The sequence below is a fragment of the Aedes albopictus genome, chromosome 1 (genome assembly GCF_035046485.1).
Source record: "Aedes albopictus strain Foshan chromosome 1, AalbF5, whole genome shotgun sequence".
In the NCBI taxonomy this organism is placed as follows: Eukaryota; Metazoa; Arthropoda; class Insecta; order Diptera; family Culicidae; genus Aedes; species Aedes albopictus.
The window spans coordinates 105,066,710-105,090,040 of NC_085136.1; the positions used below are offsets into that span (position 1 = coordinate 105,066,710).

A 23,331-nucleotide genomic window follows, 5' to 3' on the forward strand; every position below is an offset into this window, starting at 1 on the left:
GGCAAAAATCCGTAGTTTCGCTCATGGCTTTTTACCGTACCAAACCGTGTCTAATAGTGCAAAAACCGTTTTTCCTACGTCGCGGATGTGTTTCAGAGCATAACACATATTGTGTTAAGTGTACGATCGGCGACCACATTACCGCGTGGGGAAAGTCACAATTAAATTAGTGCTACACCATACCATCACCCGTTTGATCATCCCGAACTATAACTGTGTGTATCAGATAAGTGAAGATCAATAGATCGAAAAGTGCGTGTTGTCCAGTTCTCTCAGTGAGTGACCTTCCCGCGCAGGTAGCACGTGATTATAGCTACGAAAAGAGAGATAGCAGGTGACTGCTACCTCTGCCGTTTTTCGGCGTACTTTGCAAATGGGTGACCAAAGCAAATGTGAATAGGTGGAAATTGCGTCTACGATGATTTCCCCCAACGGGGGCGACCCGAGAGAGTCCTTGGGCCCACGACTCCCACTTTTCATGGAACCGCAGAACGAGTTTGGCAGAGTAACAATTCTACAAATGACAGGAATTGATGGTACAGATCAACCTGTACACCAGTACCTTATCGGAAAAAGCGTTAAACTTGCAGTTGGAGTGTCCGCTGTTGAATCAGCATCGAGTGATCAAACGAAACGTTACACTCTCCGAGTCCGCAACCCAGTGCATGTGGAAAAACTCCTCAAAATGTCCAAGCTCATAGACGGTACACCAATCACCATCACGACACACCCAACACTTAATGTGAGTAAATGTGTGATTTTTTCGAAGGACGGCATACACAGAAGACGAATTCCTGGCAAAACTGACCTCGCAAAATGTAATCAAAGTGCAAAGAATCACGCGAATGGAGGATGGCCAGCGTATTAACACGCCAATGGTAATATTAACTTTCAATCAAACGACCTGCCCAGAATATGTGAAAGTAGGACTACTCCGAGTCGACACCCGTCCCTTCTACCCAAACCCGCTTTTGTGCTATAGTTGCTTTAATAACGGTCATTCGAAGAGGCCACCGAGACGCTGCTACAACTGCACCGTCGAGTTTCATGTCGATGATTGCCAAGAATCCGCCGTCTGTTGCAATTGTCAAGGCGAACACCGTCCAACCAGTCGGAAGTTTGTAAGAACTCAAGGTCGACAGCAATATAACGTACCCTGAAGTGAGACGGCGAATCGAAGAGAGAAATGCTACATACGCACAGGCTGCCGCCCAACCCCGACTGGATACTTCGAAGATAGAAGCGCTAATGGCAGAAAACAAAAAGAAAAATGAAATTATCAACAAGCTGATCGCAGACAACAACAAGAAGGACGAAACAATCCTCAAACTCCTCGAGGACGTGAAACAGAAAAATCAGCAACTGGAAGATTTGGTACACAAAGTTGACTCTCTGCAATCCAGCTTAATTGCATTGTCCAGTAGCATTCAAGGCACGCCTGGAACATCCAGTGAGCCAGAGAGAACTCCTAACCGTCAATTCAAAGTTATTGCAAGAACCGACAGATCCATAGGAATAACGAAACGTAAACATAGAACAGAAGACAAACATCCACGGCGATCCAAGCGTTTTCAGAATACCTCGCCCGAAAATAGAAGCCCACCCGCAAAAACCACTAACTCACCGACATTGATTGATTGATTTGTCTTTATTAAAGAGACTTTCACCGACATCCGACATCGACTTAGATGCGATAATAGAATTCGAAGAAGAAGTAGTGGATAGCTCCGACGTCGAGACCGTATCAAATAGTCGTCCAACATCAACGGTAATTACCACTCCACCAGACACCGAATCTGCCCTACCGGACCGTCAAACCTTCGTCGACATCCAACATAGTCCATGCTCTTCAGATTCGGTATCCCTTGTTGAACAGCTCATAACAACTCGTATTGCACTCTAATGAAACATAAATGGTCTGTTCAATAACCTAAACGATCTTCAACTGTTAACTCGAGATAACTCACCGCAAACTCTTGCACTCCAAGAAGTTCACTGCCGTGATTCAAAAGGTCTTAGCCGGATTCTACATGGCCAATACTGTTGGTATGTAAAACCGGGAGCAACACGCTATCAAAATGTCGCAATTGCGGTTCTCCAAACGATTCCTCACACTCCAGTGCCACTAGCTACTCCACTCATAGCACTCGCTGCCAAAATCGATCTACCATCCAGCACACAATTGTCTCCATTTACCTACCGCAGAATGGAACCAATAGCCTTGAAAATGACGTCCAAAATCTAATTGAACAACTAGAAAAACCGTACATAATTCTAGGAGACCTAAACAGCCATCATTACGCATGGGGTTCAGCAAAAACCGACCAAAGAGGTATCGCAATCCTTAACTTCGCTGAGAAGAATGATCTGATATTGCTGAATGATGGTAGTTCAACCTTCGCACGAGGCTCCCAGACATCTCACATAGATGTCTCACTCGTTTCAAGTGAGATAATCAGCCTTCTTAAGATGAAACATCAAGACATCCCATTGCAATTTTGCATACAAACTTTAGAGGCACAAATCTGACGAACGAAGCATCGAACCAAGCCACACTTGATTTTCCTGGCTTTGCTCACTTGCAAAAAAAAGCAGCTTTTCCAAATCGAGCGCATTTGTTTACGAATTTTTAGGATTTGTGCTCTTGAAAACGTGAGTAGGGGTCTAAGTCGGCCATTGTGGCAGCCATATTGGTATTCTTTGAAGTTTCTCCTTAAATGGACCATCCACGCCGACCTAATGGGTAGTGACCACTACCCAATCGAAATCGAAAGCAGCCATTCCCCACCGGAAACGACGAGACACCCCAGATGGCACATTGAGGAAAGTAACTGGGAAGGGTTTGAAAATGATATTCTTTCCTCGGTAAACCTAGAGCATGTATAATGTATATGAACCAGACGAGCTGTGTAAACTTATTTACGACGCTGCCAAAACCAACATACTCAGAATAAGCAGCATGCCTGGCACAAAAGCCTTGCATTGGTGGAACGAAGCGACAGAAGCAGCTGTCAAAGCTCGCAGGAAGGCCTTGAGAAAGTTGAAGCGCACTCCTCTAAACCACCCGGACTGGAAAGAAACCCACGTATGCTATTAACGGCTAAGAAACCAGTGTAGCCGAGACATAGTACGAAGTGAAAAAAAAACAAGTCTTGGGAAACATTTCTCGACGGCTTTGACAGCAGCCCATCTTCTACTGAAATGTGGCGACGTGTAAACGCACTGAGTGGTAAAAGAAGAGTACAAGGAATAGGAATTCAGAAAAATGGAGTTGTATCACGTGATCCCATCTTCGTGTCGGACGCCCTAGGACAATACTTCTCGGAACTATCATTCCACGCAGCGTATGTTCAGGAATTTCTACTAGCACAAGCAAAATCGCAATGTACGACCACTAGATTTGCTATACCTGACGACGTAGACGACATGGACTTCAACAAACCCTTCACTTACACATAGATTCCGCCAAAGGAAAGTCTGCAGGAGCGGATGACATCAGCTATCCCCTTCTCAAACACCTTCCGCCAAGTGTCAAAATCTCCTTTCTGGACAGTATCATCCAAACATGGACCAACGGCACATTCCCGAAAACCTGGAGACATAGTCTAGTGGTTCCGGTACCAAAAAAGAAAATCGGATCGATTGGCCCCCGTGATTATCGCCCTATAGTCCTCACAAGCTATGCGTCTAAAATCATGGAACGCATGGTAAACAGAGATTTCGTTACAGTTCTCAGTGAACATAATCTTCTGGATCCACGCCAACATGTGGAGGAACCGGATCCTATCTCGCAGCTCTAGGTCAAACAATCGATGATGCCTTAACAAACGACTTGCACGTGGACATTGCGGCTTTAGATCTTTTCAAGGCCTATAACAGAGTCTGGTGGCCTGCAGTTCTGCGGAAGCTCATCGACTGGGGCTTTATCGGAAATATGGGAATTTCTTGCAAGATCGAACATTCCAGGTATTGATAGGTAACTCGAGCTCCAAGATATTTGCAGAGGAATCTGGAGTACCACAAGGATCCGTGTTAGCCGTAACATCATTTTTAGTAACAATGAATTCTGTTTTCGACAACTTGCCAAAGGGTATATTAATATATGCCTACGCGGATGATATTATAATAGTGGTGGTTGGTAAGAAGCTTAAACTAATTCGACGGAAACTACAAGCGGCCGTGAGAGCAGTCGCTAAATGGGCAGATAAAGTCGGCTTCACTATGGCAGCAGAAAAATGTTCGATACCACACAGTTGCACAGCAAAACATCATTCATGGAACATCCATGGTCTTGTACAATTTGGGCAGGTGTATCTATTTTGGGCACTTGCTGCTATAACTAAGTCAATTTCAAACCGATTGATTTGGGTTTTTGTATAGAGTTAGATACTGTGCGTGCCTAACTCTATACAAAAACTCAAATCAATCAGTTTATAGCGGCAAGTGCCCAAAATAGGTACACCTGCCCAAATGATACAATAACCTATTCTAGTATTTAAGTAAGTTGTAAAACTGCAGATTTTTTTTCCTCCCGTAAAAAAAGTGAACCAACCGTAGGCCCTGAATACCTCTGTAATAAAGAAATAAAAAATCTCTAGCTTCCGCCCGAGAATTGTAGCTATAGAATCGATTTAGTGAGCACTAAAAAGTCCTGTGTTGCTGCCAGAACTGACATAGCAAATGTCATAAATCTGCCGATCGACAAGGACCAGAGGGCAAAAAAAGAAAAAAAAAACGATAGTGTGACTGTGGTCTGTGAGCATAAAATTGTGCAAAGTGCTTGATCGCTAATACCTAACATGATTGAATCTTAAATCTATAGTTTACATCACTTAATTAATGTAACGAATGAACTTATATCTAAACTAATATCTGCGCCATGCAAACTTGTAAGTATTCAATAAATCTAAAGTAATAATTTATAACCTATAGCTAAATATCACAGGTTGCTGGACAAACACAAAAGACGGGTACGAACATTCTAAATTGTGCTCGAGACCGACATTTGTAAGCAAATGAATATTAATACTAAAACGCCAGCCAGATCTCGCTCCACCTGGTCAACCCATCTGTGCTCCACGCCTTCTTGTGCCAACCGGATGGTTATCAAACACCAACTTTGCGGGGTTGTTGTCCGGCATTCTTGCTACATGCCCTGCCCACCGTATCCGTCCAGCTTTAGCCACTTTCAGGATGCTGGGTTCACCGTAGAGTGTAGCGAGCTCGTGGTTCATCCTTCTCCGCCACAACCCGTTCTCCTGCACGCCGCCGAAGATCGCCCTTAGCACGCGTTGCTCGAAAACTCCGAGTGCTTGCAGGTCCTCCTCGAGCATCGTCCATGTCTCGTGTCCGTAGAGAACAAGCGGTCTTTTTAGCGTCTCGTACATTATACATTTGGTGCGGGAGTGAATCTTTTTTGACCGCAGTTTATTCTGGAGCCCGTTACGACTACTACTGATGATGCGCCTTCGTATTTCACGGTTCACGTTATTGTCAGCCGTTAGCAAGGAACCAAGGTAGACGAATTCTTCTACCACCTCGAAAATATTCCCGTCTATCGTGACAGCGCTGCCAAGGCTTGTCCTGTCTCGCTCAGTCCTACCTACCAGCATGTACTTTGTCTTCGCCAAGATTTCTTCTTTAAGAGAAACTGATTACTCGAGGACACCTTTCAGGAATATTTCCGTACTATTTTTTTTTTTCAGGATTATTTCCAGGATTCTTTCAAGTACTCCTCCCAAGATTTTTCCAGAAATTCGTTCAAAAAAGCCTTCGGAATTCTTTCAGGGGGATACTAAAGCAATTCCTCCATAGTGAGGATTATTTCAAAGATTATTCATAGCATTCCTTCTGAGATTTCTTCTAGGGTTTCATAAGAGATTCCTCTCGGGAGTTCACCATGAAATATTTCACGGATTTCGTCCGGATTATTTTTTTCGGAATTGCTTCAGGATTTTTCCCTGAATCCTTTTCCAGCATTGGTTCAGGATTTCTCTCAGAATTTCTCTCGGATCACTAGCAAGATTTTTTCACGGATTCCTTCCAGGATCCAAGGATTACTCTCAGTGTTTCTTCCGGGATTCTTTGATTTTTTTCGTATTATTATCATATACATTTATTTCGTAACTTACTCAAAAAAAAAGGAAATTTGATCAGTTTTTAATTTAGTTCAGCCATTACCAGACTTGTTTGATTTAGCTGTGTCTTTCAAACAGAAAATGTTTAGATCCATTAAATATATCCAGCACTTGAATATATCGAAAAGGAGTTCGTCTCAGAACATACCGTGTAATACACTCAAGCATCTGCAGAAGATCCACATCTAGCTCAACTGGAGAAAGATAATCTGATGCGATTACGTTCGTCGTGATGCAATTTGTCTATTGACGCCCAAGTCCCGTGTAATTCAATACGATCCAGTTGTTATGTATTTGGCTCAGTCGTAATCAGATCTAATGGTTTTTGTCGCCTTGGACATCTTTCCTTTGGAAAGCAAACACAATCGTCTATTCGAAGTCGATGCCACACTTATGTACGTGCTTAGGTAAAACACTTACCCGAAAAAAGCTTTTTGTCCTTGCCAATTTCATCGTCACATCATGTGTTCAAAGGAAATGTGACACAGTAGATGAAAAAATTAGGGAGCCTCCATCTTTCGTCGAGAAAAAAAAAACGGACAACACTTCTTTTCGGCATCGGAGCTTACTGGGAATGGACCCGGATCGATAAGGTTCCCCATCGTCAAGCTTTCCCAACAAAGTGCCAACTGTAGGTAGTAGGTAGATACTGGACCAACAGCAACTCAACCGAACCGAACAGCAGCATCAGTAGAAAGTGGAATCCCCCACACACTTGATCCGATTTATGAATACAAATAAGGCACAAATGGTACGCAATACATATAGATTGAAGTGGTTTTCATGGAACTAGGGAAAAATCCGCTTCAGCGGATCTTGTACGGAACCATGCGTGGACGGACCAGTCAGTGTCGGCAGGCACCATCCAACAAGTCGAGTCTACCAACGACGGATGGCACCCACTCGACGCGATGCGAAGGCGGCAGCAAGGTCGTGGACAAAGATGGAAAAATCTGATGGGAAATATGCCGGAACTTTTGGAATGCGCTTTCACCCAGAAGGTAGTGAAGTAAATTCAGCGTAGAATGTTGAAGATTCGTTGAGCTGCTTCGAAAGACATGCTTATTCCGTGTATCATAGAGAGTGCTACTCTTATTTTTCTTCTTCTCATTCTTCCTCAATTCTTTTTTCTTCTTTAATACTTTTTTCTACTGTATCTCTATCTTCTTCTTTTCTTCTTTTTATCTTTTTCCATTTATCTTCTTCTACTGCTTCTCGCTCTTCTTCTTATCTTAAAGAACTAACTGAAATAGGGCCAACTTCCATCACTCTCTCTTTCCTGTTAGGAGGTCCAACTAGGTTTGTATCCAACAGAACAAAACTGTTTCTGCAACGTTCACATTTCCCCACGAATGGAGATGGGTTCGTAGATGTCAATCCTAGGGGCAAATCCCACTCCACACGCGCTGTTGTTGGAGACTTATACACTACTGCTGGCAAGCAAGGGAGACGACGACACAAAAAGGTCAACCGAAAGCCGGCATCCCATCCGTAGCTATACAGTCCGTGTAGTTCAGTTATCTGGTTGGTCCCAAGTCGCATTTCCATCACAATCACGCGCACGTCCTTCGGATCTCGTCGTCGTCGGCTGGTTGGGTATACCCTATGTTGCTTCAGGGTATCACATATTACTGTGACTAGCACTAGCGGCGCGGGTCATGGGTTCACAATGAATGGTATTTTTTTTCGGGGTGTCCATTTATTCGCCGATACAAGTGCTGCTGATGCTGATGCTGCCTAACAAATGCACTGTGGTCCAGCAAGTTATTTTGTAAGAAAGAATAATTTATACCGAATTATTTAAGAACAACGGTCAAAATTTACAACAAATGTATTGCTCTCAATCGGCTAACATATCGAATCCACGACTTCGTATTGCTAGTCCTCCATCCTCAGCCGCGTCTCACAGTTGCCAGATCGTTCTGCACATATATAGTCCGTCCATCTTTCACGCTGCCCTCCAGGTCTTATTGTACTATTCGGATCTCTTGTTAACATCAGCTTCACAGGGTCGTTGTCCGGAATTTCCTACCTGTGCCCAGCTTAGGCAACTAACTGGGTAGAAGTAGGTTCAGATGAACACTCCTGATTAGCGTTGATCCAGATTTAAGCCCAGTCCCCGTAAGAGCCTGTGCCAACCCTTGGGTTGCCTCGCTGCTTTCATAGATAACCACCAGGATCATTGTCGACTACTTCATTTGCCTGAGGAATAGCGGCTCTAAGGGGGACCCAACGGCAATGAGTACTAAAATCCAAACCCAACAAGTGAACGAAAATGAAGCGACAGAGGTGGTGAACCCGTTCGTCCGAGGAGGACTACAAGGGGCTGGTGTATCCACCAGCGAGCAGATGGCAGGAGGTTCAACAGGAGGAGCACTAGGCGGCGCAGCAGCCGAGGAAGCACTAATGACCGGCGCGGACCTCACACGAGCGCTGAACAGCAACAGGAGCAGGCTACCAAAGATGTTGGTAGTTGCCGAACAGCTGAACGAGTTGATCGGCTACACGAGCGGGCGGACATTCATCACCAAGGACCTGAAACAGGACCTGCTAAAGCTCCGCAAATCGCTGGCTCTGGCCAAGAATGAGTATGATCTTCTGGTTGAATAGCGGAGCAGCTGATGCAAGCAAGAAGGAGCGGTACACCCAAACGGACAGCTTTCTCTTCGCTGATAACGCAACGGTGCAGCACGAAACCATGCAGCTCGCCCGAGCCGTAGTGGAGAGGTCAAACCACCCTACGGCTCGAGCTGCGTGGTCGAAACTTGCAGAGGAGAAGCGGCCCAAGAAGCGTCCGGCAGAGATGGGCGAAAAGCCAAAGAAGAAGAAGGGGACGGCCAGCGCGAGTAACCGTGCTGCCAAGTCGGTTGCGAAACGCGCAAGAAGCAGGAAAACTAAGCTTCAAGAGATCAACCCTAAGCGTAACGGTGGTCAACCGAACCAAGGGAAAGAGAACCCTTGGATTACGGTCGGAAAGAAGAAGTTTGTGAGAAAAGTGAAGTCAGCCCGCAAACGCGAACTGAGTGACGCGCTGGTCGTCAAAATCGTCTCTTGAGAGATGATTCTAGTGCTGAAGAAGGAAGCCGCCAAGAAAGGCACCTCCTACAATCCACTAACTCAGGAGGTATTGGGCGAAAAAGTTCAGGTGAGAGCCCTAACGGCGAAAGTGACTCTCCAGTGAAAAAACGTGGACGAGATAACCGACGCAGAAGAGCTCGCAGCCGCATTCAAACAGCAGTGCAAGATAGATGCACCAAGTGTATCGATATGCCTGCGAAAGGGTTCGCAGGCATGCAGATCGTCACGATCAAGCTCCCCGTATGGGAGGTGAACAAGGCGACTGCAGTCGGCAAGATCAAAGTAGGCTGGTAAGTGTGCTCTCTCAGCATGTACGCGCCCGCCAGAGGCGTGTTTCAAAGTCCTCCGAGCAAGGACACAAGTCGTGGGCGTGTAAAGGCCGCGACAGGAGCAAGTTCTGCAGGAAGTGCGGAGTGGAAGGCCATATCGCCAGAGAGTGCAACTCGGCACCAACATATCTGATTTGCACGGCGATAATGCAAGTTACACAGCTAAACCTGAACCACTGCGAAGCCGCACAACAGTTGCTGTGGCAGTCAGTCTCTGAGTCAAGTACAGACATCACCCTACTATCGGACCCATATCGCTTCCCTCCTGATAACGGGAGCTGGATAGCGGATAAGGCCGAGCTAGTGGCGATCTGTACAACGGGCCGTTTTCCGGTTAAGGGAATCATTTCCACACCGCACGAGGGCTTCGCGATAGCGAAAATCAACGGGGTGTACTACTGCAGTTGTGAAATATGCCCCTCCCAGGTTGCCAATAGACCAGTTCTCGTCTATGCTAGATTCGCTATCAAACGCACCTGTGGGATTGAGTCCCGTGGTCATCGGTGGAGATTTCAACGCCTGCGCGATTGAGTGGGGTAGCCGCTTCACTAACGTGAGAGGCTGGGCTCTGCTCGAAGCTACGGATAGATTGAGCGTGGATATCGCGAACGTAGGCAGCAGAAAAACCTACAGTAGTAACGGTGCAGAGTCCATCAATGATGTGACCTTATGGAACCCGCGTCTAAACCCTAGCTCGGATTAGTGGGTCGACACGCAGTGACCATCTGGCGATTCGATACATGGTGCAACATTGAGGAAGACGGCCACAGCTGAAGGTCATCGAAAGTCATCTGGGATGGCTCACCTCGCCTTTCGATAAATCGGCACTTGTTGAACGATTGCTCATGGAGGGGAATACCGACGATCTATCCAGCGATGATCTAATAAGTGGCAGGCATTGTTGTCAACATCTCTTTTGTTATAACGGCCCCAAAATGTGTTGATCAAACGAAAATGGGCCCTAATGTATCTACTGTCACTCCATGTTATTGATACAGGCATGTCATTGGCGTTGTTCTCTGACATCCATAACAGTGGTTCCCAAACTATTGCATACTGTACAAACTGTAAACAACAGAACATTTATTTCTATTTTTTTTCTTTCTACCGTGTTCTTTGTACAGGGTGTGCCAAAATAAATATATGAATTGAATTCGTATATTATTAGTACAAGATTTTATTTATTTTTTTTTCTTCATATTATTAGCACTGTTTGTTAAAGGCTCAAATAACCATCATCAGCAATCATCAATTTTTCAAAAGCAGTTTCTAAACTACAAACCCGTCATTGAAAATTATTTCCCTATTATCTAGATGGTTTGTAGAGTACAGTGATAAATTACTATAAACATTGGTTGCGATTTCAGCGAGAAAACTGCTTTTGACTTTTTTGCTCAACGATGATGGTTTGTTTCCTCTTAACGAACAAAAGTTGTGTGGCCCTAAAGAAGAAACTGAACTGTAAATACCTTAAGGTTTTTCTTTTCCTCTTTTGCACTTTTGACATACTTTGCATAAATTTGTTTCCACATGGACTATTCGATGGGAGGCGAAACGCCTCCCAATGATATCATTGCTCGAACGCGGTTTTATCAGCCATCTTCGCCTGGACCTTGGGGTGTCTATTTCCAGCGCAAATGCAAACCATTTAATATGCTTTCGATTTCTCGAAAGCTGACGCGTAAGTAATCTCGGGCCGTTATTCACCAAGTGAAAGCATCCCAGCTACGTGTTACAGCACCTAGCCACAAAGCAGCATATGAAATTGCTCAACACGAAGCGTTTACTGTTGAATATGCGGTCATGTGCCAGCACGAGATGTGGAGGTGAAGGGGAAGATCCTCGACGAAACGCTGACATGTGAGGACATCAAGGCCGGCTTTGGTCGTTTCAAAAATAGGTCAATTCCTGATGAGGCTATCCTAGACTGTAAACGCTTATCCATGGAAGGAAATAAAAAGGTGTACTCGCCTTCAGCGTTTTTTCGAGTGACTTTTCCAGGTTCCGTCCTCCCGGAAGTTGTTGTAATCGATGGTGGTTTTTACCCAGTGCGTCTTTTTAGGCCGAAGGTTTTTAATTGTAATCCAACCAGGTTCATTTAGAGGACTTTTGCTCACAGGAAGCGGAAAAATGTAGCTACTATGGCTACCCGGCTTACAAAAGACGCATTCAAAATGAAGGTGGCTCTATTGTCGGGCGCTCCAAACAGACTTATGCAGAAATGGTAAAATCTAGAACTCGTCCGCTACCATGTCTGAATCAGCTGTCCCAGTTGAAAATCTATCAAGAGTTGTCTACCGATGATCAGGACGACGCACCTGGAAAAAGGAAGTCATCATCTACCCCGGGATTGCACCGAAACGTCTTTTTGAAGTTTTACAGTGAATAATACAGGAAGTGGAGCAGGCATAGTGAAGTAATGGATGAGGTCGAGACAGTTGGCACTCGTACACCACAAAATGCTGGTGGTGGTGTTGGACAACCGCAAGTCTGAAAAACAGGCAGTGGTCATCACACAAGAGGATGCAACATCAACTCCAAGCGCTCACTGAAGCAACTTGAGATCATGGGATCATCGGCGATAAGTTGAAATTCGGTAGCCACGTGTAATATGCCCATATAGCCGAGGCGGTAAACGCACGGGTATTCAGCATGACCATGCTGAGGGTGACGGGTTCAATTCCCGGTCGGTCCAGGATCTTTTCGTAAAGGAAATTTCCTTGACTTCCTTGGGCATAGAGTATTTTCGTGCCTGCCACACGATATACGCATGCAAAATGGTCATTGGCAGAGGAAGCTCTCAGTTAATAACTGTGGAAGTGCTCATAGAACACTAAGCTGAGAAGCAGGCTTTGTCCCAATGAGGACGTTACGCCAAGAAGAGAGAGAGAGAGTGTAATATGCCTACAAAAGGACAAACATGACTATTATGGCATTGTAGAAGATGCTGTCAAATAACTATACAGTATTCTCGAGCAAGTGTAAGCTGCTTGCCACAGTAGCGGTCTCTATACTTCGATACGGCGTTGCTCTGCGTGATCGAGTGCGCTAGTGGTCAACTAGAAAGCGACTCGAGAGTACCCACGGGTTAATGTGCCTTAGGGTGGTCATTGTATACCGCACAGACACGGTATAAGTGCTAGTGGGCATGACGTCCATAGCGCTAGTGGTAGTAGAAGATATTGATATTATAGTTTGCAAATTGAGAAACATACATTCGACTAAAGGGTAAAAGCAGCCCGATCGAATTAGTCACTAATATGCCATAGACAAACTACACATAAACAGTAAATATTTCGAATCGGCAGTGATAAAATCGAGATAGTTGAGGCATTTGCGTTCTTGAACTCACTGAAGGTCGCCGTTAAGCTCTCAGTTAATAACTGTGGAAGTGCTCATAGAACACTAAGCTGAGAAGCAGGCTTTGTCCCAATGAGGACGTTACGCCAAGAAGAGAGAGAGAGGGGATATGTTGCTGCCGATACTCTTCCAAGTATATCCTCAAGAAAATTGTTCAATGATTTTTAGAAGAATTCTTCAAAAGATTATTTCAAGAATTGCCCTGATATTGATTCCAACAATTCTTTCGCCATTTCCTTTTTCTAAGAATCCCTCAAGAAATTTCACAGAATATGTCTAACATCTTCCTTAAACTTGTGCAGCGAATCTCTTTGGAATCCTTTCAAGTTTCTTCAAAGAATCTGTCAATAAGTTTCTTCATGAGGAATCCTATTCCTATGGAAAAATAGTCATTAAAAAATCTTCGAAAGATCAAGCACTACTTTTGAGAATTCCTGGAAAATTTGTCTGAAAATATCTTAGCAAAATCCTCAACATGTTTTCTATGAATTCCTGAAAGGATTATTTGAAGATCTTCCGAAAGAGTTACTGAAAAAATTAAAGGTGATTTTTATAAGTACTCTTTAAAGGAATTTCTAAATGAATCTTTTAAAATTCCTGAAGATATCATTGGAAGTTTTTCTGAAACTCGAAAAACTAAAAAATAAAAACTATTGAATCAAGTTACCATTATTCGAGTCTATTGCACTTTTTTTTTTGCGCATTCAAAACATTTTCAACAATTACTAAATTTCTATTCTAAACCACTGCACAAAGAAGCTGAGCCCTAACTTTTTCCGGAAAAATATGCGTTCTGCCTACTGATGTCCATGATGGGGTGCCCGTGGGTCGTCAAATTCATCACAATCACCATCAACAACGCGAGGCGAACCACTACACTACGCACGAGTAGTGGCACCACACACTGCTTTGACGCTTAGATACCCTGGAGGTGGAAACGAATGACAGCTAGACTGGAAAGCCATGCCGCCGACCATGTCGAGAAAGATTGAGTTGTGTGAAATGCTTTATCATGTGTGTTACTGCAAATGGCATGTTGAGCAATTTATTGACGCAATGTGCGCGGCAGGTTCTCGATATCGGCCTTTCCGGGAATCGAGAAGGGATTTATTTGTTAACGTTCGGAAGAAAAATGATTGGAATGGAATTGAGAAATCAAGTAATAGGGAGGTGGAACCATCTCGGCAGGGGTCCTATTTTGGGCAATTTTCTGCTGTAACTAAGCCAATTCTGAACCAATTGACACAATTTTTGGAACGCGATGAGATACGTTGAGTATCTAGCCGTGTACAAAATTTCAAGTCAATTGGTTTGGAATTGACAGAGTTATAGTGAAGAGTGCCCAAAATACCGGCCGCTGCCCAAGTGGTTCGCTACCCTATGAGAGGTTTTTTGATCTATGCTAGTGGGAAATGGTTTGAGGAGAAATTTTCAGAAATGCGGAAGATTTAAGGGAAATTTAGATTAAACTGAAATTTACTTGAAATAAAAACAAAGACAGGTCTAAAAATATCTTTGACTTAAATTAATATTGTTTATCTATTTTTTTTTTTTTTTTGAGGGAACAGAAGTAAAAATTTAAATTTGTCCAACCTAATTCACGAACCAAACAAAATAATCAGCATAAGATAAAATAAGTTCTATGCGCAATTCAATTCCTGTGTCGTATACTCACTGTACCGTATTTTTTAGGGAAAACACCACCTCCTATCGATATCTCGTCAGGAGGTTTATCAATTTCGGGCTAACGATGACAAACTTTGCGAGGAACTGCAAATATTCATAGCGTGGATGTTGCAATGCTTGTGGAGCCGTCTGATTACCATACACAGACTGGGCTCTAGGCCAGTGGGGAATCGTTGCCAATCTATCGGTAGCCGATGATAGCTCATATATGTCTAGATAACGGTTTGACATGTCTCGGAAACTTCGATGATACTCAGCATCACGCGGTTATAAAAGACTACACGATTTTGGGCGACCTCGCCAGTAGTGATCTTGACCGTGGTGAAATTCAAGTTTTTTTTATTAGAATGAAGAATTTAGCGTTAGTTGTGGCTTTACTGTGTGTTCTAGGTACTCAGGTGAGTAGTGGTGAAGATGCTGCAATGTAGAACAAGAATAAATTGTAGTGAATTATATTTAGGCAGCACCAGATCGCTCTCAGCGTGTCATCAATGGACAAGTTTCTACAAATCAACCCTACAACGTGTATATCCTGTACCTGAATCAAAACAACGCAGGATTCTATGGAGGTGGCTCGATTATTTCGACTCGTCATGTCCTAACTGCGGCCCAGATCATTCTTGGGTAAGTTGAAATCTTGCATGTGCCATTTACTAGTGAGTGAAGCTTAAAGTGAATCTATGAGTGAATACTAATAATTGATTATAAATAGGTTTCATTGGTGTAATTGAAAATGTTTTGAATGCAGTTTTTTAAACAACTGAAATCTATTGAAAAAAAAAACTTAAAGTGTTGTGGTGTAAAAGAACACGAGAAAAGATCACTCGAACCCATGCTGGGGCAATAAGGAGGTTATCTTTTGAAAACGAGTCACATGATTTTCATTTCAATCCATCCGAATAGAGAATTGATACAGTGATAGACATTCGTTTAGCCGAGGCCAACAAATTTTCAAAAAAAGTGTCTGGAAACTCATACAAAAGATTTTATGATAAAAATTTTTCGTCGTAGTAATAGCATATCTAGTACTGTTTTATAAAAATGTGATACATCACACTTACATTTACACTGAAACAAAAATGAGGGTAAAAACCCTTCAAATGTCAATTTTTGCCTATACATTCGTTCAGCCGAATTGTACAATTTTTGGAATTCCATAATAAAAAACTAACAAATTTCGAAAAATATCTAACAAAATCATTTTGTATGTTGACCTGCATTATAGATCGACTTGTGAATCATGAATTAGATCGTTTTTGGAAGTGTTGCTATATTAATTTTGCATGCATCTCATATAAATATGTCATAATATTGTAAATGTTTCCAAATTGAGATTTGATGTAGTTATTTTTATCGGAAGTGTTTCAAAAGAATCTAATGAAAGTTTCATGACGAGTGCAGGTTGAAAATTTACGAAAAACAATGTTTTTGACAGAAAAAAAATAACGCAAACCATTAAAAAATTACGTAGTTAATCAATTAAGTATTGTTTTGATGAATTATGATGGATTTACTTGCTTGGATTACAGCGTTTACTACTATTACGTCTTCTACTAGCTCCCAATATTTTCTAGACTGCATTCTGGCTGAAATAACATACATTGGATGGCTCACATTTCGAGAAATGGCACCGAAAGTATTCGAATTTCTAGCATGAACTACTTGTTTCATAATTTAGACGTTCTTTTCAAATAAATAATGTTAAAAATGAATGAGGTTCAACACTAAGACTCATTTATATTATACTAGCTGTCCCCGGCAAACTTTGTCTTGCCTACTGCGTTTTTTTGACGTTTTAAGTACCTAGCCGAGCCCAAGTCCCCGTTCAAAATCTATGAAAACTCAATTTTCAAAAACTCTCAATTTTGCCATGTTTTTTGCCTCATAAACCTTCCTTGGGTGAAAACTAACAGAACAAAACTTAGACGACCCAAATCGGACCATCCGTTCGCAAGTTATGCGCGGTCCCACGTATGCTACTGCATTTTTATATATAGATTTCTTCATATTGAATTAAATAAGCCAATTGTTTGACCATATCTTGCATTTTTGTAAATATGAACATCTCCTTTTAAACAAACTGTACAAAAATTCTGATATTTCTTGCAGTTCATTCACGTAGTAGTCTTGTAACTCATTTAGTAATGCTAGTATCAAACAGGTATACTCCATAGGCATTAAGGCACGTCTTTATTTCAACGCAGAACTATTTATTTTAGCTTTTATCAATCCCATTTTAAGGTTTAACTAACCAAAAACCAATATGCTTTATTTTTTCATTACATTTTATGCAATAATTTGTACTTTTCTATCAATAATTCTGTGCGATATTTTCAAAACTGATAATCTAGCTTACGTTTGAGTGTTTACAGAAATCATTTTTCTTAAATAAATTTGTTAATCATCGCTTCTCCTTATCGGGACATTTTTTTATAATATTTCTCTGAATTTCACAAATAAATAAACTTTTAAGGTCAATTATCTTGCTAACACGTCATAAGCTAAATGCCTTGGGTATATCCTTGAAATATGCTCACGAAATTGCAAAAAATCTATTGAAAACCAATTTTTCATTTACCTCGGCTAAACGAATGTCTAGGCAAAAAATGACATTTGAAGGGGTTTTACCCTCGTTTTTGTTTCAGTGTATATGTAAGTGCGATGTATCACATTTTTTTTTTTAAAACAGTGCTAGATTTGCTGTATTTCAAACATATCAAGGTATACTATGAAATAAATCCATTTTTTGCGACATAAAGACCTTTGGAACGGCCCATGCGAGCAAGTTCTGTATTCTTATCGGACGGATCTAGCAAATACCGGTCAGGTTTCAGAAAAAAAATTGGAAAAGTTGCTTTGATGCAAATAAGACATTCGTTATTTTGTTGGCATTTCCAAAAGGCATTTCTACGAAATTTCCAGAAATGCAAAGCAAAGATAACCGTTCACATCGTAGTTGCTACTCCGTGATTGACCAGAACAATCGAAGTTGCACAGAGATCCAATGAATGGTGCTTGGGATTAGCTACACACTCTCAATGTGCACAATTTGAGAGTTAAATATTTTGAAGTCAATAACGGCGCCGGCCACGTCCTTACGGTCATCGGGAAAGGGGAAGGAATGTTTGTTCGACAACCGTTGTTACTAGAAACAGTGGAATCCACAGCATCCCCACAGTTGTCTCGAGAAGGAGTATTTGTTATTAGCGTAGGGTAAGGTGTGAATCTTGGAGCCACCTTTGGTAGGTGATATGATCCACTAGTTATATGAAAATACACGACACGGTCTTCATCCCAATTATGATTTATTTGCTCGCGGGGTAATGCACGTACGACAACGCTTATTCTATATTAAACGCGTCACCGCATTGATCGTTTACACTACCGTGTAAACCGACTTTCCCACGAAAGTTATCGCGCGCTTCTGGTTTCGTATTCAATATTCGCGTCCCCATCTCCCTACCGAGAAAACCGCCCGACTCACGGAAATAGTAGCGCGTTTCCCACAGTATTGAACTTAGAGTATACGGAAAATAAACTTTCAAGCTAAGATAGCTATTTTCGAATTATGTATTTTACTTAGAGTAGTGCCATGTGTTACCTGTGATCGACAGCCGTTGAGGTAATTAAGCCAATTATTTGAAATTTGCTCAATGCCCAAACACGTGTCACTTTTCACTTTTTCCTTCGAACAATGCAACGCGACCGAGATTTCCATCGCAACTGTCACAAACACGCGTCAATTTTCAATTTTTCCGCCGAACAATGCAACCCGGTCGAACCAAACACGCATCATTTTTCACTTTTTCCTTCGAACAATGCCACCCGGTCGTGATACCCATCGCAACTCCATTTATGGTACAGCTTTTTATTATACTTAAACTGAAAATAAGATAACTGTTGAAAAAAATAAACTGGAACAGCTTATACCAAAAAACGAACATGCTTATGCTGAAAAACAGCACTAAATACTAACCGCAACTGGTTTCTGAAGGTATTCGTGAAAATATGCAATCTAGCGACAACAAGTCAAAATCGTCCAAAAGTAACATGGGACAACTGCACACGACAGTGTGTATTCAGCTCTTGTATGATTTAACTATTAGCAGAAATCTATTCATTTTTTGATATTTTTTCAGTATTTTTACCATTTTTTCATAAATGTTTTGAGAAATTCTCGTTCAAAAATTCCAGGATATTTTTGGGAAAGTAGATAAAAAGCGAAGACCACATTATCAAGAAGACTTGCAGCACTGCTGAAAATCGGGAGTCACTGCTAGCAGCGCCACCCCGGATGAAGGTGGCACTATTCATGATAGTGTGTGTAAATTTTCATACTCGCACCAATACACTCTTACACCTTTACACAAAGGTACCACCTTAGCTCACCAGGCGACGGTACCGTCGGTGAAGCTTGCCGTTAGTATGGGAAAATAACAGAGTTGCATGTCTTCTTGATAAAGTAGTCTTCGTAAAAAGCCAGTGTTAAATTTCTACCGAGGCTCTGAAAATGAGATCTTGTGAAGAATCTGCAATAAATTCTTGCAGTATTTTCAGCATACAGCTTAAGTGCCCCACACAATGCATACGTTTGCGTGTGCGTGACAGTGGTTTGACACATTTCCCATGGGAAAACTGTCAAAAAAAACGCAAACCTCGACGGAACGGACGCTATGTGTTCCAGGTTTTACGTCATCTTATCGCAAAACAACAAATAAATAACAGTTCACTTTCATCAATTGAATGATTTGAATGATTCTTTTGGAGTTATGTATGACTTATACATGTCCTCAAAAGGGGGAAAATTGCATAAAATTACCCACTTGATAAAAATGACTCTTTCTGCTTTGCTTTATCGTTTATCTGTATGCTCATACGCCATCTGGCATAGCGGAAACGAGGTCATATTAAGGCTCAAGCATTCGTCATCATTTTTCGGAAAATAAAAAGCAGATTGTTCGCTGCAAATCAAAACAAGGATCATGAAAATATATTCACTGCATTATATTCCTCAAGTGGAGTACAGTGAATGTATTTTCATAGCAAAAACTTTTGTTTTTAACGAAAAAACTGCTTTCAAATGTTTTATGATGACGATGATTTCAATGACGAAAAGTTCAACGTTAATGTTAATATAAAACTTCATGTTTGTCGTTAACGTCGCGGTTTAACAATGGGTCAGAGGTACGAGATTGGGTCAAAACATTATCTGAAATATCTCATCAAATATTGCGAGTATCTAGAAACTGCTTTGAACTTCTTGTAGATGTAGATTCAATTTATGTGCAGTATCTGAAGTATACTTGAAGAAAACTTTAAGACCACAAATCATTGAAGAATAACAGACGGGGTTAGAAGCAAAGGGGTGTAAAAGACAAAACCCTACATTCAAATAAATGGGGTTTAAAGTTTTTTACCAATTCTTCATCCCATACAAAATGTATATCCCATACAAAACACGAAAAAGCTTTCGACCGTCCTAATCACGAAAACTTGTGGAAAGCCCTCAGGCGCAAGGGGTCTCCCTGAGAAAATCATCGGCCTCATTGAAGCACAATACAGGGCATTTTCGTGCATAGTACTGCACAACGGTGTTTTGTCCGATCCCATCCGGGTCGCTGCTGGAGTGAGGCAAGGATGTATAGGGCACTGTATTGATTTGATTTTGTATGGGATTTTGACGTTTCTTGGCCTTGTTGTTTACATAATTTCTGTAAGAGTAAAAGAGAAGTAGAGAATTTAATGCAGTGCCCTATACAATCATCGCTATTGGTCCTCATCGTAATCGACGAGATCCTGGTAGGTGCGATTGACCGTGAACCAAATCGTGGATTGCTGTGGCAGCCCATTACAATGGAGCAGCTAAACGACTTCGAATTGGCAGATGACGTTGCTCTCCCCCGAGCAGAGGAGAATATCAAATTCATAACAACAGAATCACATAGCCTGTTTTTATATCATAGTTTGTTATTATGGACTTATCAAAGTATTACTTTTTCATAACATGTTTTGTTGGGCAATCTAATTTTGTTATGATCATGTTATTGAGATTCATCCACTGAATAACATTTCAATAATATACTTTGTTATAGACCAAGTTTTGTTATTATTATATTGAAAATGTATAAATATGTGATGAACTATAGCACAATAATAACAAGTTTTCAAATTCACTGCAAAATTCATTGTTATTAAGCTGTTATGGAATCTAACAAAATATGTTATTAAATTGGTCTTCCAGGTACATTTTTTTGTTATGATTTTTGTTATTTTGCCGCTTATGACAGACAAGTTTATTACATAATAAGATATGTTAATAACACAATAATTACTGATTCCATTATACAATTATTATGCCAAAATAACATATTTTATTGTGCTATTAATATTCTCTTCTGCTCGGGCCTAGCTCAACGGCGCTCTGATATGCAGAGCAAGCTCGATGATCTTGCCAATCGCTCCACAGCGGCTCCATCAACGTCAAGAAGACCAAATCGTTGGATGTAAACACGGTCAACCCTTCCAGCTTTACTGTAGCTGGGCAAGCATTGGAGAATGTTGAAAGCTTCCAATATCTTGGTAGCCAAATGGCGGCCGATGGCAGTACCAAGATCGACATAGGTGCACGGATCAAGAAGGTGAGGGCTGCTTTTGCGAGTTTAAGAAATGTATGGAAAAACAACCAGATCAGTCGACGCATTTTTAACTCGAACGTGAAATCTGTGCTGCCATACGCCAGTGAAACCTGGTGTGTATCAGTGATGAACAGTCAACGGCTGCTGGTCTTCATCAATAGATGCCCGCTCTATATAATTCATGCATGGTGGTCTCACAATTGGATCTCCAACGTGGAGCTCCATCGTCGATGTCATCAAAAGCCGATAGTGACAGAAATTTTGGAGCGAAAGTTGAGGTAGGTTGACTACACTCTACGCAGGACATCGCAGCAGAGGCAGACCCAGATTCTCATGGCGGCGCAGCCTCAACAACGAAATCAAGCAAGTCGACTGAAATTTGGCCTGGTCACAGGTCAAGGCGATGGCTGGCCGTCACCCAGGATGGAAATATTTCAATTTGGCCCTCTGCACCACCATGGGTGCCCAGGACTAAAAGAAGAGAGAAGAATATTTTTTTTTTTTTAATTTCTTTGTATTTGTGAATTTTAACTTATTGCTAATTCTTCACACAAGAGAAGAATAAGAATATCTGGTGTTTTGATAAATCTATTATAAACATATATAAAAACTATTAGAATTGTAACTTGGTGATTTATCTCTGAGTATAAGAACTGTATCCTTTTTATGTTTATTAGAGCTTAAATTAAAAATGTATTCTACTTTCAAAAATCTATAAATTATCTATAAATTTTCATCAACAGATTCGTCCGATGGGACATTGGCATGGGAAGCAACGTGTTCGCCCAGCTCAGCATGGTCACCTCGTACCAGGCTACGTCCCACCCGCTGTTCAACTCCGCCAACAAGGCAAACGACATCGGAATCATCACTCTACCCGTGACGCTCACATTCACAGCCAGCATAGCTCCGGTTCGTCTTCCGGCCTTGAACTCGCAGGAAATTAATCTACTTCCGCTGGACAACGAACAGGGCACGGTCGTTGGCTATGGATACACTTCCTCCATTTGTAAGTATCATCAAGTCAGGCAATCATCTGACGAAACTTCTCATCAACAACAATCTTTCTAAATTCCAACAGCAACCACCCGCTCAGATTACCTGATGGTTTCCTACCAGAGGGTAACCGTGAGCAACCGGTGCCAACAGTTCTACCAGATCACTCTGCCGCAGCACTTCTGCGCCGAGAACACCATCGACTACTCGAACATCTGCAACGGAGACCTAGGGGCCGGGCTGGTAACCGATGTACGTGGAACGCCAACCGTTACGGGAATCGCTTCGCTGATCACCCAGAGCTGCAGCAACGTTAGCCCATCGGGATACACCCGGGTACAGTACTACAAGCAGTGGATTACCAGCGTGACGGGGATCCAGTGAAATGGCGTCGTGTAATGTTTTAGATTGCAAATAGATATACTATATTTAAGAAACGATACTACGTATTGTGTTACTCCTCAAACTGCTCTATCAATTACATCTTCAATTCGGAAACAGGGAATAAAACTCATTAATATTGGTTCAAAGGATATGCAAAAAGTAATTGCTATCACTATCAAACGGTCATTGTACCAAAATTAGCCAAAAACATTCAAGGATCCATAGATAACGGCAGATCGAATCTATCAAAATGGGCTTTAGTCCGTCTTCATTCGCCAAAGAAGGTAGGTCTTATCATATTTTGTTTCCACCTTGATAATGAAGAAGCTGCAATCAGTCGAATAGTATTATCTGTCAATGCTATAGGTATCTGCCAAAACAAGAGCAGCCCATAATGGGCTCGAACCAAGGCCCAGACATTCGATGACGTAAGGTTGCGTCCGTTTATTACAGGAAGGGTTTGTGATCTTTCTTACGGCTATCGCACACTGGGCCTGATCACGAAATTAGGAGAATTAACCTAAATTGCAGATCTTTTGCTCATTGGGGCACTACGTGAGCGATTACAACTGACAGCTGCACCAGTTTTGTACAGCGCCTAAATTTATTCTATTCTACTATAGCGAACTGGTCTTCGTGCTGCTTTCACTTTTCTACTCTGTTCATGATAGAATGATGAGCACTGCGCCATGTTTTTGATATAAAGTTGCTTACTAAGGACACAAC

At 41.9% G+C, this 23,331-nt stretch overlaps 1 protein-coding gene across 1 annotated transcript; it reads left to right on the forward strand.

Moving 5' to 3' along the window:
* Positions 1 to 14,682: 14,682 nt before the first annotated feature.
* LOC115271008 (chymotrypsin) lies at positions 14,683 to 22,769 on the forward strand. Its single transcript, XM_029880400.2, has 4 exons — positions 14,683 to 14,988; positions 15,051 to 15,214; positions 21,969 to 22,234; positions 22,307 to 22,769. Exons 1-4 carry the CDS (start codon positions 14,785 to 14,787, stop codon positions 22,603 to 22,605), a joined length of 933 nt encoding a protein of 310 aa, XP_029736260.2. The 5' UTR covers positions 14,683 to 14,784; the 3' UTR covers positions 22,606 to 22,769.
* The last annotated feature ends 562 nt before the right edge of the window (positions 22,770 to 23,331 follow it).

Excerpts from the sequence above, each read along its gene's own strand:
- LOC115271008 (XM_029880400.2), top strand. The coding sequence starts at position 14,785 with ATGATAGCTCATATATGTCTAGATAACGGTTTGACATGTCTCGGAAAC. Across the intron at positions 14,989-15,050 it reads TGTGTGTTCTAGGTACTCAG|GCAGCACCAGATCGCTCTCA; the intron begins GTGAGTAGTGGT and ends AATTATATTTAG. Across the intron at positions 15,215-21,968 it reads GCGGCCCAGATCATTCTTGG|ATTCGTCCGATGGGACATTG; the intron begins GTAAGTTGAAAT and ends TTTCATCAACAG.